The sequence below is a fragment of the Lissotriton vulgaris genome, chromosome 1_2, assembly GCF_964263255.1.
Source record: "Lissotriton vulgaris chromosome 1_2, aLisVul1.2, whole genome shotgun sequence".
NCBI lineage: Eukaryota > Metazoa > Chordata > Amphibia > Caudata > Salamandridae > Lissotriton > Lissotriton vulgaris.
In genome coordinates, this window is record NC_141686.1 from 320,403,624 (window position 1) to 320,422,785 (window position 19,162).

Consider the following 19,162-nt stretch of genomic DNA (forward strand, 5'->3'; position numbering starts at 1 on the left):
TAATGAGAATTTAAAATATGTCCCAAGCACATAAAAGAGCCAGGGTGTCATAAAATTGTCTCTGTGACTGATTTATAAAATGATGTTTACAATTATGTACCATGAATTCAAGAGAAATATTACTACTATTATCCCATATAGGATTTCCAGGATAAAAATAATGGTACCTCCCAGGAGAGTATAAATGGCAACACATTCCATATTGATGTGGCAAGGGATAAAAAAAGAGTTTTTTAAAGCATTGTATTTCTTTCAAACCAAAGAGCCTTTATCATTTTGGCAGAAGTAATCTTCAAACCAGTTTCAGTTTTCAAGCTGTGTGGCAGAGTACTCGAGTGCGCCACCTTCCATTCCAGACTCAGGTTCAAACTTTGCTTCAATCATGACCCTGTGGTGGGATCAGAGGACTTTGGCAATGTAATCAAACACACCAACCTCCTAAAATTGAGCATGATATTCCCCTAATAAGAAAAAGGTATTTCTTAATAACACTCGCCTCTTAAAACACAATTACAATTTCCTGGAACTTCCCCCGTTTAATAGCCACACAGATAAGAATGATTTTTTTAAAGAGTCTTTACTTACCGGCAGACTACCTTCAAGGTTTGTTTGCCGGTCTCTTCTAATTGGCCAGCGTTTGGTTGTCTGTCTCTTCTGATTGGCCGGGTTTGGTTGTCTGTCTCTTCTGGCTGGCCGGGTTTGGTTGTCTGTCTCTTCTGACTGGCCGGGGTTTGGTTGTCCATAGCTTTTGGCTATGTTGTTGATTGATATCATCTTATAGGAGAGATTTCATTTTATCTTATGGGCTAAGGTGCGATGGTTTTGACTTTTTACCAGATAATTGGCTGGTTGACAGTAGGTTGACTGGCAGGCTAGGAGGTAGTTATTTCTACCTTGTGATGGTCCAGGATCTGATTGCATGTACTTCCTGATTGACCAGTGTTTAGTTGTGCATATCTTCTGTCGGTGTTGGTTGTAGGTGTCTTCTGACAGTAAAGGTGCTGTTTGCCAGTAGCTTTTGATAGTGAGACAGTAGATGGGAAGTTTGTTAATACTGCCTGATAAACTAGGATTTAGTTGGTTGTACCTTCTTATCGACTTGTGTTTTTACTAACCTGGATAGTCAATACCCTGAGAAGCACCTGTGGTTGGTTGCTAATACATTCAGGTAGACCAGGGATTGGTTGCCTGTACTTTCTGATTGACCAGGACATGGTTGTCATATTGCTTGGCTGGCCAGGGTTTGTCTGTGCATCTAGTCTAACAGGACAGAGTTTAGTCGTCCATTGGCCAGGATTTGATCATCCATAACTTCTAAAAGGACACGGTTTGTTGTTAGTATCTTGCGACATAGCATAGACTTGTTGTCAGTACCCTGTGATAGACTAGTTTATAGTTGCTAGTGCTTTATGATGGGAGACGGTTTGCTCATCCTAACATCTTTAAGGGGTTTGGGGATGGTTCTTTTTCATAACTGTTCAGACTTTGGGTAGGCTTTGGTTGTCCAGAGTTTCTTTTCCCACTCGAGTTGTTAATAACCCAGGGTTTTGTTTTGTGCATTGCTTGATGGGAAGGAGTTTTGTATCCAAGTGTGATGCTGGGATAGGGGGTGCTCGTTCTTGATAACAAACTGGGCAATGATTTACTGCCCATTGCACCTAATGGATGGGATGTTGCTTGTCAAAGGATAGATTTATTTTCCACATGGGAGGCTGTACTGGTCCATACATTCTGATAGCTTGATGTTTGGGTGTCTTAATGTTATGCTGAATCACAAGTGTTTGTCTGTTTGTTGTGATTGGCACAGGTTTATTGGTCTACACACTCTGTTGGAACAGGAGATGGGTGTCCCTAGGGCATCACATGGAATGGTTTTCTTTCTCTTCCTCCAGTGGGCCAGGCTTTGCTTAGCTGTCACTCCTGACAGGATAGGATTGTTGTCTAGGAGTTTTTGGTCTTGGTGTATGACAGGGCTGTGTTTGTTCCCCCTTATAATAGGCCACTGCTTGATTTTCTTACTTCCTGATATGCCAGGGATTGATTGACTGACTCTTCTGATAGGCCAGGGTCTGGCTGTCGGTACACTGTGATTGGCAGGTTTTGTCATCTGCCCCTTGTGATTGGCCTGGTTCGGGGTTTGCTTCCCCGAGAGGATCCTGCCACCACAGGACACAACTGGTGAGCATGAGGGGAGGCGTTGAGAGGTTTGGACCAAGATTCTACTGAGCCATGGCAAGAGACCGGCATAGGATTCCGCCAGCGGTCCGGACACTAAACATAGGGCACAAAACATTTCTGATGGCTCTGAAACAACAACACATGAACATAGAGAGACATCCTGCAGGCTTTGGATCACATTGGCAAAGCAATCCAGTGCAGGTGTATGTGTTGATATCATAGAAAAGTAGTTTTGATTGGGCAACAGCTGTCAGCTTTGGTACAGCAGGGAGCTGCTTCTCATAACATGGTAGCTAGCAGTGTAGGCACTGCAGAGAGCTGCTTCTGATAATTAAATGTGCTGCTTCTGATAATTAAGGGAGCCGGCAGTGTTGGAACAGGAGGGAGCTGCTTCTGATAATTAAGACAGCTGCTTCTGATAAGTAAGGGAGCTGGCAGTGTTAACACCGCAGGGAGCTGCTTCTGATAATCAAGGGAGCTGCTTCTGATAATTAAGGGAGCAACTTCTGATAATTAAGGGAGCTGGCAGTTTTGGCACAGCAGGGAGCTGCTTCTGATAATTAGGAGAGCTGCTTCTGATAATTAAGGCAGCTGGCAGTTTTGGCACAGCAGGGAGCTGCTTCTGATAATCAAGGGAGCTGTTTCTGATAATCAAGGGAGCTGCTTCTAATAATTAAGGGAGTTGCAGTGTTAGCACAGCAGGGAGCTGCTTCTGATAATCAAGGGAGCTGCTTCTGATAATTAAGGGAGCTGCTTCTGATAATTAAGGGAGCTGCTTCTAATAATTAAGGGAGCTGGCAGTGATAGCACAGCAGGGAGCTGCTTCTGATAATCAAGGGAGCTGTTTCTGATAATCAAGGGAGCTGCTTCTAATAATTAAGGGAGTTGCAGTGTTAGCACAGCAGGGAGCTGCTTCTGATAATCAAGGGAGCTGCTTCTGATAATTAAGGGAGCTGCTTCTGATAATTAAGGGAGCTGGCAGTGTTAGCACAGCAGGGAGCTGCTTCTGATAATCAAGGGAGCTACCAAGCCAATTCTTATACTGGGAAGGAAACAAGCTTCCGGGGTGTGGTTTCTGGCATTTCAGCCGTCGTCGGCCCAGCTTGCTTGAATCCTGATGGTGCAATGAGCAAGGGACTCACGTCTGAGTATACCCTTCCACACATAGTGTGGACAAAATCGATTTTGGAAAAGGGGTGGTGATGGAATATTAAGAAACTTGGTTAACAATGGTAAACTCACAAACAACTTATAAAACATTTGTAAACTCCTTTCATACAAATAAAATTAAAAGCCCAAACTATTATTAATCAACTCACCAAGAACAATAAAGTCTCCTAAAAAATGCAAAACTCCTATAACAACAAATTCCCCAAACCGATACTGATAAATTCCCATAAAATGAAAATTGTCAGACTCTGACGTATATCTCTTACTCTCTGATAGCTGTGGGAGTATGTCCCAGTTCTTACAGAATAAAACTGTCTGCATCTCAGTTTATATTCAGATCTGAATAAAACCCTAATAACAATGATACCAACTAATATAAATGGACCCTCTTCTGAAGATAAAAGTCTTTTATTAAAAACATATGACAATAATCACAGACTCCCCAAATAATTTTTCCTTCCTTAATAAGGATACACTTCCTAAAAACTATAAACTCCCCAATCAAAGATAAAGTCTTTTAATAAGAATGCAAAATATGTCCCAAGCACAAAAAAGAGCCAGGGTATCATAAAACTGTCTCTGTGACTGACTTATAAAATTATGTTTACAATTATGTACCATGAATTCAAGAGAAATATTACTACAATCATCCCATATAGGATTTCCAGGATAGAAATATTGGTACCTCCCAGGAAAGTAGATTTTGGAAAAGGGGGTGGTGATGGACAGAGTTTCTGAATGATGCAGAATACTCTTACCCAGTCAAGAGATCAGGGCTTGATCCATCACCGTTTTTTAGCTCACTGCACCATCCCAGCTCAGAACCTGGCTACATGCAAATTAGTCTGTCCCTGGCCCAGTGCATCATGGGAACCGGGCAGACCAAACTACCAAGCCAATTCTTATACTGGGAAGGAAACAAGCTTTCGGGGACCGGTTTCTGGCATTTCAGCCGTCGTCGGCCCGGCTTGCTTGAATCCTGATGGTGCAATGAGCAAGGGACTCACGTCTGAGTATACCCTCCCACACATAGTGTGGACAAAATCGATTTTGGAAAAGGAGTGGTGATGGAATATTAAGAAACTTGGTTAACAATGGTAAACTCACAAACAACTTATAAAACATTTGTAAACTCCTTTCATACAAATAACAATAAAAGCCCAAACTATTATTAATCAACTCACTAAGAACAATAAAGTCTCCTAAAAAAGCAAAAGTCCTATAACCACAAATTCCCCAAACCGATACTGATAAATTCCCATAAAATGAAAATTGTCAGACTCTGATATATATCTCTTACTCTCTGATAGCTGTGGGAGTATGTCCCAGTTCTTACAGAATAAAACTGTCTGCATCTCAGTTTATATTCAGATCTGAAACAAACCCTAATAACAATGATACCAACTAATACAAATGGACCCTCTTCTGAAGATAAAAGTCTTTTATTAAAAACATATGACAATAATCACAGACTCCCCAAATATTTTTCCGTCCTTAATAAAGATAAGTTCCTAAAAACTATAAACTCCCAAATCAAAGATAAAGTCTTTTAATAAGAATTTAAAATATGTCCCAAGCACAAAAAAGAGCCAGGTTATCATAAAACTGTCTCTGTGACTGATTTATAAAATGATGTTTACAATTATGTACCATGAATTCAAGAGAAATATTACTACTATTATCCCATATAGGATTTCCAGGATAAAAATAATGGTACCTCCCAGGAGAGTATAAATGGCAACACATTCCATATTGATGTGGCAAGGGATAAAAAAAGAGTTTTTTAAAGCATTGTATTTCTTTCAAACCAAAGAGCCTTTATCATTTTGGCAGAAGTAATCTTCAAACCAGTTTCAGTTTTCAAGCTGTGTGGCAGAGTACTCGAGTGCGCCACCTTCCATTCCAGACTGGAATCTCAGGTTCAAACTTTGCTTCAATCATGACCCTGTGGTGGGATCGGAGGACTTTGGCAATGTAATCAAACACACCAACCTCCTAAAATTGAGCATGATATTCCCCTAATAAGAAAAAGGTATTTCTTAATAACACTCGCCTCTTAAAACACAATTACAATTTCCTGGAACTTCCCCCGTTTAATAGCCACACAGATAAGAATGATTTTTTTAAAGAGTCTTTACTTACCGGCAGACAACCTTCAAGGTTTGTTTGCCGGTCTCTTCTAATTGGCCAGCGTTTGGTTGTCTGTCTCTTCTGATTGGCCGGGTTTGGTTGTCTGTCTCTTCTGACTGGCCGGGTTTGGTTGTCTGTCTCTTCTGACTGGCCGGGGTTTGGTTGTCCATAGCTTTTGGCTATGTTGTTGATTGATATCATCTTATAGGAGAGATTTCATTTTATCTTATGGGCTAAGGTGCGATGGTTTTGACTTTTTACCAGATAATTGGCTGGTTGACAGTAGGTTGACTGGCAGGCTAGGAGGTAGTTATTTCTACCTTGTGATGGTCCAGGATCTGATTGCATGTACTTCCTGATTGACCAGTGTTTAGTTGTGCATATCTTCTGTCGGTGTTGGTTGTAGGTGTCTTCTGACAGTAAAGGTGCTGTTTGCCAGTAGCTTTTGATAGTGAGACAGTAGATGGGAAGTTTGTTAATACTGCCTGATAAACTAGGATTTAGTTGGTTGTACCTTTTTATCGACTTGTGTTTTTACTAACCTGGATAGTCAATACCCTGAGAAGTAACTGTGGTTGGTTGTTAATACATTCAGGTAGACCAGGGATTGGTTGCCTGTACTTTCTGATTGACCAGGACATGGTTGTCATATTGCTTGACTGGCCAGGGTTTGTCTGTGCATCTAGTCTAACAGGACAGAGTTTAGTCGTCCATTGGCCAGGATTTGATCATCCATAACTTCTAAAAGGGCATGGGTTTGTTGTTAGTATCTTGCGACATAGCATAGACTTGTTGTCAGTACCCTGTGATAGACTAGTTTATAGTTGCTAGTGCTTTTTGATGGGAGACGGTTTGCTCATCCTAACATCTTTAAGGGGTTTGGGGATGGTTCTTTTTCATAACTGTTCAGACTTTGGGTAGGCTTTGGTTGTCCAGAGTTTCTTTTCCCACTCGAGTTGTTAATAACCCAGGGTTTTGTTTTGTGCATTGCTTGATGGGAAGGAGTTTTGTATCCAAGTGTGATGCTGGGATAGGGGGTGCTCGTTCTTGATAACAAACTGGGCAATGATTTACTGCCCATTGCACCTAATGGATGGGATGTTGCTTGTCAAAGGATAGATTTATTTTCCACATGGGAGGCTGTACTGGTCCATACATTCTGATAGCTTGATGTTTGGGTGTCTTAATGTTATGCTGAATCACAAGTGTTTGTCTGTTTGTTGTGATTGGCACAGGTTTATTGGTCTACACACTCTGTTGGAACAGGAGATGGGTGTCCCTAGGGCATCACATGGAATGGTTTTCTTTCTCTTCCTCCAGTGGGCCAGGCTTTGCTTAGCTGTCACTCCTGACAGGATAGGATTGTTGTCTAGGAGTTTTTGGTCTTGGTGTATGACAGGGCTGTGTTTGTTCCCCCTTATAATAGGCCACTGCTTGATTTTCTTACTTCCTGATGTGCCAGGGATTGATTGACTGACTCTTCTGATAGGCCAGGGTCTGGCTGTCGGTACACTGTGATTGGCAGGTTTTGTCATCTGCCCCTTGTGATTGGCCTGGTTCGGGGTTTGCTTCCCCGAGAGGATCCTGCCACCACAGGACACAACTGGTGAGCATGAGGGGAGGCGTTGAGAGGTTTGGACCAAGATTCTACTGAGCCATGGCAAGAGACCGGCATAGGATTCCGCCAGCGGTCCGGACACTAAACATAGGGCACAAAACATTTCTGATGGCTCTGAAACAACAACACATGAACATAGAGAGACATCCTGCAGGCTTTGGATCACATTGGCAAAGCAATCCAGTGCAGGTGTATGTGTTGATATCATAGAAAAGTAGTTTTGATTGGGCAACAGCTGTCAGCTTTGGTACAGCAGGGAGCTGCTTCTCATAACATGGTAGCTAGCAGTGTAGGCACTGCAGAGAGCTGCTTCTGATAATTAAATGTGCTGCTTCTGATAATTAAGGGAGCCGGCAGTGTTGGAACAGGAGGGAGCTGCTTCTGATAATTAAGACAGCTGCTTCTGATAAGTAAGGGAGCTGGCAGTGTTAACACCGCAGGGAGCTGCTTCTGATAATCAAGGGAGCTGCTTCTGATAATTAAGGGAGCAACTTCTGATAATTAAGGGAGCTGGCAGTTTTGGCACAGCAGAGAGCTGCTTCTGATAATTAAGGGAGCTAGCAGTGTAGGCACTACATGGAGCTGTTTTTGATAATTAAGGGAACCAGCAGTGTTGGTACAGCAGAGAGCAGCGTCTGATAATTAAGAGAGCTGCTTCTGATAATTAAGAGAGCTGCTTCTGATAATTAAGAGAGCTGCTCCTGATAATTAAGGGAGCCGGCAGTGTAGGCACTACAGGGAGCTGCTTCTGATAATTAAGGATGCTAGCAGTGTAGGCACTACAGGGAGCTGCTTTTGATAATTAAGGGAACCAGCTGTGTTGGTACAGCAGAGAGCAGCGTCTGATAATTTAGAGAGCTGCTTCTTCTGATAATTAAGAGAGCTGCTTCTGATAATTAAGAGAGCTGCTTCTGATAATTAAGAGAGCTACTTCTGAAAATTAAGGCAGCTGGCAGTTTTGGCACAGCAGGGAGCTGCTTCTGATAGTTGAAGGCGCTGCTTCTGATAGTTAAGGGATCTGGCAGTATTGGTACAGCAGAGAGCTGCTTCTGATAATTAAGAGAGCTGCTTCTGATAATTAAGGGTGCCGGCAGTGTTAGCACAGCAGGAAGCTGCTTCTGATAATCAAGGGAGCTGCTTCTGATAATTAAGAGAGCTGCTTCTGATAATTAAGGCAGCTGGGAGTTTTGGCACAGCAGGGAGCTGCTTCTGATAATTAGGAGAGCTGCTTCTGATAATTAAGAGAGCTGCTTCTGATAATTAAGAGAGCTGCTTCTGATAATTAAAGCAGCTGGGAGTTTTGGCACAGCAGGGAGCTGCTTCTGATAATTAGGAGAGCTGCTTCTGATAATTAAGAGAGCTGCTTCTGATAATTAAGAGAGCTGCTTCTGATAATTAAGGCAGCTGGCAGTTTTGGCACAGCAGGGAGCTGCTTCTGATAGTCAAAGGTGCTGCTTCTGATAATTAAGGGAGCTGGCAGTGTTAGCACAGCAGGGAGCTGCTTCTGATAATCAAGGGAGCTGCTTCTGATAATCAAGGGAGCTGCTTCTGATAATTAAGGGAGCTGCTTCTAATAATGGAGGGAGCTGGCAGTGTTAGCACAGCCGGGAGCTGCTTCTGATAACTAAAGCAGCTGGCAGTGTTAGCACAGCAGAGAGCTGCTTCTGATAATAAAGGGAGCTGCTTCTGATAATTAAGGGAGCTGGCAGTGTTAGCACAGCACAGAGCTGCTTCTGATAATAAAGGGAGCTGCTTCTGATAATTAAGGGAGCTGCTTCTGATAATCAAGTGTGCTGCTTCTGATAATTAAGAGAGCTGGAACTGTTAGCACAGCAGGGAGCTGCTTATGATAATCGAGGGAGCTGCTTCTGATAATTAAGGCAGCTGGCAGTGTGAGCACAGCAGAGAGCTTCTTCTGATAATAAAGGGAGCTGCTTCTGATAATTAAGGGAGCTGCTTCTGATAATTAAGGGAGCTGCTTCTGATAATCAAGTGTGCTGCTTCTGATAATTAAGGGAGCTGGCAGTGTGAGCACAGCAGAGAGCTGCTTCTGATAAAATAAGGGAGCTGCTTCTGATAATCAAGGGAGCTGCTTCTGATAATTAAGGGAGCTGGCAGTGTTAGCATAGCAGGGAGCTGCTTCCGATAATCAGGAGAGCTGCTTCTGATAATCAAGGGAGCTGCTTCTGATAATTAAGGGAGCCGGAAGTGTTGGCACAGCAGAGTGCTGCTTCTGATAGTTGAAGGTGCTGCTTCTAATAATTAAGGGATCTGTCAGTGTTGGTACAGCAGAGAGCAGCTTCTGATAATTAAGAGAGCTGCTTCTGATAATTAAGGGAGCTGGCAGTGTTGGAACAGCAGAGAGCTGCTTCTGATAATTAAGGGAGCTGGCAGTGTTGGCACAGCAGGGAGCTGCTTCTGATAATCAAGAGAGCTGCTTCTGATAATTAAGGGAGCCAGAAGTGTTGGCACAGCAGAGTGCTGCTTCTGATAGTTGAAGGAGCTGGCAGTGTTGGCACAGCAGAGAGCTGCTTCTGATAATTACGGGAGCTGGCAGTGTTGGCACAGCAGGGAGCTGCTTCTGATAATCAAGAGAGCTGCTTCTGATAATTAAGGGAGCTGGCAGTGTTGGCACAGCAGAGAGCTGCGTCTGATAATTAAGGGACCTGGCAGTTTGGCACAGCAGAGAGCTGCTTCTGATAATTAAGGGAGCTGGCAGTGTTGGCACAGCAGGGAGCTGCTTCTGATAATCAAGAGAGCTGCTTTTGATAGTAAAGGGAGCTGGCAGTGTTGGCACAGCAGAGAGCTGCGTTTGATAATTAAGGGAGCTGGCAGTGTTGGCACAGCAGGGAGCTGCTTCTGATAATCAAGGGAGCTGCTTCTGATAATTAAGGGAGCTGGCAGTGTTGGCACAGCAGAGAGCTGCTTCTGATAATTAAGGGAGCCGGCAGTGTTGGTACAGCAGGGAGCTCTTTCTGATAATTCAGGAAGTTGGCAGCGTTGGCACAGCAGGGAGCTGCTTCTGATAATTCATGGAGCTGGCAGCATTGGCACAGCAGGGAGCTGCTTCTGACAGTTAAAGGTGCTGCTTCTGATAGTTAAGGGATCTGACAGTGTTGGCACAGCAGAGAGATGCTTCTGATGATTAAGGGAGATGCTTCTGATAATTAAGGGAGCTGGCAATGTTGGCACGGCAGGGAGCTGCTTCCGATAGATATGGGAGATTGCAGTGTCGGCACAGCAGGGAGCTGCTTCTGATAGTTAAGGGAGCTGGCAGTGTTGGTACAGCAGAGAGCAGCTTCTGATAATTAAGAGAGCTGCTTCTGATAATTAAGGGAGCTGGCAGTGTTGGCACAGCAGAGAGCTGCTTCTGATAATTAAGGGAGATGATTCTGATAATTCAGGGAGCTGGCAGCGTTGGCACGGCAGGGAGCTGCTTCTGATAGATAAGGGAGATGGCAGTGTTGGCACAGCAGAATGCAGCATCAGCACAGCGGTTTGGTTTGCTGTCACAACATAATACTGCTTTGTAAAGGTGTTAGCATGTTATGACTGCATGAGAGAAGTAATTCCTACATCTCACTGGTCGGGAGAAGATACCGTTGGCACAGCCGAATGTACCTTTATTTGACAATGTCTAATACCACTTCTCTTCTTCTCAGGCACCAGGCTGACTGCACCCCGCTGGTGGAGGTGGAAGATATGATGGTGATGGGACCTCGGCCAGACCCCATGTGTGTTTTTACTTATGTCCAGTCCTTGTACAATCACCTCCTGAGGGTGGAGAAGCGTCGCAGCCAAGGTCTGGTAGCCACGTAAGCTCTACACAGCCGTATCTGGTTGGCCAACTTGTATTGTAGTGTTGGTAGACATGGAGGTAACCTGAGGACAAAACCTTCTACACCACTGGGCATGTCAATGGCCTTACCTGACCAAGGTCACACTGGGATCAAGGAGGCAGCAGCCACGGCATCAGTACTTCCACTGGAAAGGATTCTTGCTCCAAGATGGCCGCTTCACAAGACTTTATTCTTGAGCATCTGCTTCTCATGGAAGCCTGGGACAGATGGATGCACATGTAGCCCTAAGTACTCAAAAGTTGGTGAAGAGACATACGCCACTAGAATGGTTTCCGAGCCCTGGCCCGCCCTCGCCTTTGTTAATTCCAATACAGTCATAGTTGGAGCAGAGCTGGCGGTACACTCCCCTTCATCTTCTCCAATCCTCCCTTTTCCACCTCTCAGAGCACTTCCTTTTTTTCCCACAATTCTGAAGTGATATCCTCTCCGTACAGGCGAGAGGTCCCTAAAGTCAGTCACTGGCACAACGACAGCCGCGGGCAGCGAGTTGTATGGCACAACCTTTGTTTAACAGTCAAGTTGCAGGAGTAAGACAAGTCCTATTATTTTATTCTAGGCTTCCTGGTTCACTGTTAGACCCTGTGTGTAACAATTTCTTGTTTACTGACTCAGGTTCACGTTTAAGGGCTTGTCCTTTTGTTCTCAGCTCAGCCTTATGTTTAATACTAGGCCTTACGTTCAACGGCTCTGCCTCATGTTAACAACGAAGCCTTCGGTTGAAAGTCATAGGTTTATTTTTGTTGCCCGTGTTCAATGGTTACCCTGTTGGTTCATTGATTACGCCATGTTTAGGACCTTTTGTATGTGTGGTCCACACATGAATGGCCAAACCTCGTGTTCTACAGCGTTGGCCCCTTGTTTTGCTGCTCGGTCCTATGTTGAACTGCTAAGCCACATGTCAGTAGCCGGGTCTCTTGTTTACCCGCAGAGCCCTATGTGTGAAAGCTACGTTTACTAATATTATAACTCCTTTTGGCTGCTAGGCGGCACGTTTCACGACTACCCATTGATGGCTATGTCTAATTGTTAAATGCTACTGAGGCTAGCTGTTAACGGCTCGCTCTAGTTATTAATGGTTGGCCTAAGTGTTAGTGCAAAGTATTAATTATAAGCAGCTAGTTCTAATTGTTCATGACTTAGAGAAACTGTTAACAGCTAGGTCTATCTGTTAATGGCTAGGTCTAAAGGTTAGCAGCTCGGTCTAACAACAACTCTGTACACTTGTTACTGGCTAGCTCAGTTCTTAACAAACAGTCAATTCTAATTCTTAGCTGCTGTGTCTTATCGTTAACCACTAGGTCTAACGGCCAGTGACTAGGCTTCAAGTGGACATCTCACACATCATTTATAAAGGTTGTCTTATTTTCAGATTACTCACTTCCGTGTGGAAGCGCTAAGAGTACATACTGATAATCTACGCACATCAAGGAGTGAAAGCATGGACAGAGCAAGAGTCCACCAGCAGAGACAGTGGACACATGCACTACAGGAGTGCCTTAGGTGGTCGGGGCATGGAATGGGCAGAGTGGCAACAATCTAAGTGTCCAGAGTGTTCGGTTTGATGTGTGCATTGTCCCCAAGCACTAAGGCATCTCTAAAGGTAATTACACCTGACAAAGACAATTCTACAAGACGGCGGGGAGCTCAGGAGTGAGATGGGCTTGGCAGCTAGACGGACTCCTCTCCTATTGGTGGTTGTCCATCGTGCTGGAATGGACATAGTGTTTGTACTGCCCGGCTCTTCTCAGGTGCATTTCTGTGCTCTTCTGGCCCTGTCTGGAGTTCTGTCCCTTGCACAGAGTGTTGCTTCCTTAGCAGGAGTGTGATGGACCCGCCATGTGCACTGAGTGTTATGAAGTTTGTAGTTTGGTCCAATAGGAATGTTATGTTGTATCTAATAAATGTGTTCTTGCAAACAATATTACATATTGTCATGGTGACTTTTTTTGATTATGGTTGTGATCAAAGCTGAATTTTATTTCACCTAAAGAAAATGAAAGTTTTGCCGCCCCACTCATTGCCGTGATGGTGGTCCTGTCCGGCCACAGTGAGGGCCCCTCCACTGATGAGCCTCCTTCCTAATCATGGTTAGGTGCTTCTGCTATCCCCTGAATGAAGCCCCTCCCTGGCCAGTGTGTTGGTGATCCCATGGATGGTGCTCCCACAGTCCCATGGATGGGGGCCCTCTCTGGCCATGGTGATGGTGCACCACAGAGGCATGGATGGTTCTTCTCCCTGGCCATGGTGCTGGTGCTCCCACAGTCCCATGGATGGCCCTCCTCCCTGACCATGGTGATAGTGCTCTCACGGTCCCACAGATGGTCCTTCTCCCTGGCCATTGTGATGGTGCTCCCACGGTCTCATAGACAGTGGTTCTCCCTGGCCTCAGTGATGGTGCTCCCACAGCCCCATGGATGGTCCTCCTCCCTGACCATGGTGCTGGTGCTCCCACAGTCCCATGGATGGTTCTTCTCCCTGGCCATGGTGCTGGTGCTCCCACAGTCCCATGGATGGTCCTTCTCCCTGGCCATTGTGACGGTGCTCTCACGGTCTCATAGACAGTGGTTCTCCCTGGCCTCAGTGATGGTGCTCCCACAGCCCCATGGATGGTCCTCCTCCCTGACCATGGTGATAGTGCTCTCATGGTCCCACAGATGGTCCTTCTCCTTGGCCATGATGATAGCACTCCTGCAGTCCCATAGAGGGTGGTTCTCTCTGGCCATGGTGATTGTGCTCCATAGTGGCATGGGTGGCCCTTCTCCCTGGTCATGGTGATGGCACTCCCACAGGTGGTTGTTCTTCCTGACCATGGTGATGGCACTCCCATGGATGATCCTTCTCCCAGGCCATGGTGATGGTGCTCTCATGATCCCACAGATGGTCCTTCTCCCTGGCCTTTGTGATGGTGCTCCCACAGTGCCATGGATGGCGCTTTTCCTTGGCCATGGTGATGGCACTCCTGCAGACCCATTGATGGTGGTTCTTCCAGGCCATGGGGATGGCACTCATTGATGGTAGTTCTCCATGGCTATGGTGATGGTGCTCCCATGGATGGTCCTTCTCCCTGGCCATGGTGATGGTGCTCCCACAGTCCCATGGATGGCCCTTTTCCTTGGCCCTGGCGATGGCACTCCCAGTCTCATAGACGGTGGTTCTTCCTGGCCATGGTTATGGAGCTCCTGCAGATGGTGGTTTTCCCTGGCCATGGTAATAGTGGTCCTATAGATGGTCCTTCTCTCTGGCCATGGTGATGGCACTCCCACAGATGGTTGTTCTTCCTGACCGTGGTGATGGCACTTCCATGGATGGTCCTTCTCCCAGGCCATGGTGATGGTGCTCTCATGATCCCACAGATGGTCGTTCTCCCTGGCCTTTGTGATGGTGCTCCCACAGTGCCATGGATGGCCCTTTTCCTTGGCCATGGTGATGGCATTGATGGTGGTTCTTCCTGGCCATGGGGATGGTGATGGTGCTCCCATGGATGTTCCTACTCCATGGCCCTGGTGATGGCACTCCCAGTCTCATAGACGGTAGGTTCTTCCTGGCCATGGTTATGGAGCTCCCTCAGATGGTGGTTGTCCCTAGCCATGGTAATAGTGGTCCTATAGATGGTCTTTCTCCCTGGCCATGGGGCTGGTGCTCCAACAAATGTTCCCTAAATGGCGCCTGCAGTCAGGCAGTGTCTGGTGCACTGTCCGGTCATGGTGATGGCACTCCCGCAGACCCATTGATGGTGGTTCTCCCAGGCCATGGGGATGGCACTCATAGATGGTAGTTCTCCATGGCTATGGTGATGGTGCTCCCACAGTCCCATGGATGGTCCTTCTCCTTGGCAATGGTGATGGCACTCCCGAAGTCCCATAGATGTTGGTTCTCTCTGGCCATGGTGATGGTGCTCCCATGATCCCACAGATGGTCCTTCTCCCTGGCCTTTGTGATGGTGCTCCCACAGTGCCATGGATGGCCCTTTTCCTTGGCCATGGTGATGGCATTGATGGTGGTTCTTCCTGGCCATGGGGATGGTGATGGTGCTCCCATGGATGTTCCTACTCCATGGCCCTGGTGATGGCACTCCCGGTCTCATAGACGGTGGTTCTTCCTGGCCATGGTTATGGAGCTCCCTCAGATGGTGGTTGTCCCTGGCCATGGTAATAGTGGTCCTATAGATGGTCCTTCTCCCTGGCCATGGGGCTGGTGCTCCAACAAATGTTCCCTAAATGGCGCCTGCAGTCAGGCAGTGTCTGGTGCACTGTCCGGTCACCAGTTCTTAAACCAGCAGCTATTACACCTCAGCTGCTGCCCACATCCATCCTCTTCTACAAACCCTCCCTAATCTAAACTTTTGGGATAACAACTGTTGGCCGAAATACATCCTCTTCTCAAACCCCTACTTTGGACTTTCCTGACGACTGCTGCCCACATTCATCCTCTTCTCAAAATCTGCACTATCCACTTTCCTAATCGGAACTTTTTGGGATAACAACTGTTGCGCTATCACTTATCCCTTGGTTTCGTGCATTATCGAACTGTGTGCTGCCTTTGAACATTGCTAACTTATGGGCTGCTACAATCCTCGCCGCTTTGACCAATGAAAAGAAAAAAAGATTCATAAAGCGCAACAAATGACCGAAGGCATCAAGGCGCTAAAGAGGTTAGTCCTACTGCAGGAAAAGACGAGGAACAAGGATACAGAGATCACGGACTGTGGAAGTGCCAACACCCTGGCCATGGAGTAGAACCATCCATGGGACCTTGAGAGCACCATCACCATGGTCAGGAAGAACCACCATCCATGGGACCGTGAGAGCACCATCACCATGGTCAGGAAGAACCACAATCCATGGGACCCTGAGAGCACCATCACCATGGTCAGGAAGTACCACCATCTATGGAATCGCTATCACCATGTCGAGGGAGACCCACCATCTATGGGACTGTGAAAGCGCCATCACCCTGGTTATGAACAACTGCCATCTAGTTTCTGCCTCTACTTTCAGAGGAGCACAGGAATATGACAGTGCAGGCCTTGATTGGCTCAAGATTGGATTATTCCAACGTCCTCTATCTGGGCCTGCCGGAATATCTATTGCAGCGGCTGCAGGTCGTCCAGAACTCGGACGCGAGGGCCATTTATGGCCTGAATAGGCGAGCCAGTGCTGCTGGCCTTCTGCAGTCGCTCCATTGGCTGCCTATCCGGAAGCGGATAGTTTTCAAGTCCTTGACCTTGGCCTACAAGGCTCTTCATGCTGTGGGAGCAAAGTATCTCCAAATGAGACTCGCCTTCTACCATCCGACTCGACCCCTAAGATCTGAATTTCTGTTTCTTGAGGTGGTCCAGCGAGTAAAAAGGCCTCGTATTGGAGGCCGCTCCTTTAGGCTGCTAGCGCCACAGTTGTGGAATTCTTTGCCTCTGGCTTTACGTCGTGCCACTAATCTGCTTACCTTTAGGAAGGGCCTTAAAACTTGGCTTTTTGACCTCTAGGCTGCTTATCCTGTTTTTTTGTTTCTGTTGATTTGCTTCTATATCACTGTGTTGTGTTACTCTGCTACAGGTTTTTAATAAAAGCGCTGGGACACTCTTTTTGAGTAGCCGTGCGCTATAAAAGACAACATATAACATAACATTACTATGGGACACTGAGGCTAAGATTATGCAAATCTCTTTTATTGCCAGCTCACAGCAGCCACAATTGAAGAATATGGATTTTCAATTAATATTCTAACACACTATTAAGTCCCCCACGTGCAGCCATCTTCCTTCTTTGTGTATCTGTGAACAAGATAAGTTCAACGATAAAAAGTTTCAACTTCATTCGAAAGTTTTCCAGAAGAGGTTCCAAGGAGATGGAGCTCCTTATTCTGAAAGAGAAAAGAATGGGCTTACGTAATATCTTTAGTATCGTTAGGGTGGGTTACAACGGTATGTGGAGGGATAATCTTAGCCTCTGTGTCTTTAATAAAATCCAGATTTTCTGCCCACCACGCTGTGAAAAATCAAAATGTTATGGCATGACATGAAGGAAGATGGCTGCGCGGGGGGGGGAGGGACTTTATAGTATGTTAGAATGATCATTGACCATATTCTTCAATAGTTGATGCTGTGAGGTGGCAATAAAGGAGATTTGCATAACCTTAGCAACCGTGTCTTTAATAAAATCCAGATTTTCTGCCCAGCAGGCTGTGAAAAATCTAACATTTTGCGAACTTGAAAAATTCATATCTTTAAAAGTACTTATTGGAGAACAAAGCCCTAGGGCTAAAAAAAATTGCATAAAACCAGTGTCAGTTGTATAAACTGGTCTTGGATTTATTCTTGAGTGTGCGTCCCAATTATTGCCTCTGTGAATACAACAAATGCTCAGCACTCTCCTCTGATAAGAATAACTGCTCGCCCACACTACCACAAATAGAACGTTAGTATTATCTACTCTTGCCTCTGTAAATCAATCGGGGTCTACCTGTACTCTCTACACAGTGTACTTCATTCTACGCTTTATATCGAGAGACAGTTTCCTACTTCCAGCCGACAGGAAATCAACACCAGAGCCACTTGCTTACATGCCATCAGCAGAATATAAGCAAACACCTTCCTAAGAGTCCCGATTATCCAGAAACAGGTAGAAACTATTAGATTGATTGTGATGGTCGAAAGAGGCAGGTTTTTATCTACCAGAACTCTGAGCGTTTCATTCAGTGGCAGCGGGTAATGTACCCAACATATCTGGCCAGCAGGACCTGGTACAAATGTATGAGGGTCCTCTGTCTCCGCTGAGTATAAGATAGTTTTTTCCCATCCAGATGGCCACTGCTTGGATGCAGTTCTTGAAGTTAGTGGTAGTCACCTCTACATTTCTGCTAATTGACACAATAATTTGCATGTCATCTGCATACGATATGGCTTGAAGCCTGGAAGACCTGATAACCTTAGCCAGTGGGGGGAACAGATTGAGGGGCTTATGAGGTTTTGACGTAGGGCAGCGCCGCAAGGAATCTTACTGCGCTGCACTACGTCAGAGCAATGGGGCAGGAGTGTGCCATATCTATGTGATGGAGAGCATTGCTGTCCTTTTCCCCAGCGCCCGCTCACAATGGGCTGCCATGCGCCAACGCAAGGACCCTTGTACCCTGGTGCAAGGGTGCCTGCATTGAGGGGCTCATTAATTTTATGCAGGAAGGGAGAGCTTACTCCACAAAATCAATCAATTCAGGAGATTTCCTTTTTCTATGTGTGCTGCAAACTTCAGCACACATAGAAAAAGTAAAGCACGAGGAGAAATTAAAACATTTCTTCTTGTTACGCCTCCGTAACGCAACCCCTGGGGCAGCGTCAGGTTCTGATGCATTCTCAGGTTGGTTAACGATTTCTGTAAATCTGGGAATGCCAAGTTCCCTGGCTGTTGCGTGGGAACACCCACAGCAACATCCATGGAACGCACCTTTCAATCAGTGCTCTGCGTGAAAGGGGCACATATTTATAAGGCTATGAAAAGCCATGTAAAGCGGCTTTACGTGGACCTATATATATATGTCTTGGCACACTGCACCACTGGAACATCAAAAAAGTGATGCTCTGAAAAGTGCTGGTAGGACCACATAAATGAGGCCCTGAATACTGCAGGGCTCAAGGAGGAGCCCTGGGAAGCCGCCCATGGCACGCTGATGGTTTCAGAACACAAATGCTCCACCATTGCGGTCTGTGGCCTATCACTGCGGAAAGAGGTTAAGAGCTTCAACGCTAACTCTTTGATCCCCAGTTCCTGCAGCCGACCCACGAGCAGCTTGGGAGAGATGATATCAAAGGCCGGGCCACAGTCTGACCGGCATCAACCACGGTTCTGATGTCATTCACTGCAGACCCCAATGTGGTTTCTGTCTCGTGGTTACACCTGAACCCAAACTAGAAGTTATCGAGTAACCCAAGTTGTTCCAAATTAGCCACAGTCTGCCATTCAGGCGCCTTTCCACGATTTTAACAGGGGTGGGCAGCAAGGAAATAAAACACTTATGTTTTAACTCAGTAGGGTCCAGATTAATTTAAAAAAGTTTAACAGGGGCTTTTTACCACAATTGTGGGTATGGTCCTAACATGACAGCTTTGTTCAGAGTAGCAGTGGTGTTAGCTCCAAGCTGTAGAAAATTGGGGGGGAAGGGGCAGGTTTTGAAAGGAGAGCCAGATTTAATACCCAGAAGATAAGCCTCAGTCTGG

General features: G+C 45.9%; 1 protein-coding gene across 2 annotated transcripts in view; it reads left to right on the top strand.

Annotated features, from left to right (window-relative positions):
• The window catches only part of SMTNL1 (smoothelin like 1), a 166,021-nt gene extending 153,146 nt beyond the window's left edge, over positions 1 to 12,875 (top strand). For both annotated transcript variants that reach the window (XR_015307574.1, XM_086953368.1), the window contains one exon: positions 10,759 to 12,875. Coding sequence is in view for 1 of the 2 variants with exons in the window: in XM_086953368.1 (XP_086809494.1) it covers positions 10,759 to 10,915 (157 nt within the window). In the remaining variant the exon portion in view is untranslated. The remainder of the gene's footprint in view (positions 1 to 10,758) is intronic.
• The last annotated feature ends 6,287 nt before the right edge of the window (positions 12,876 to 19,162 follow it).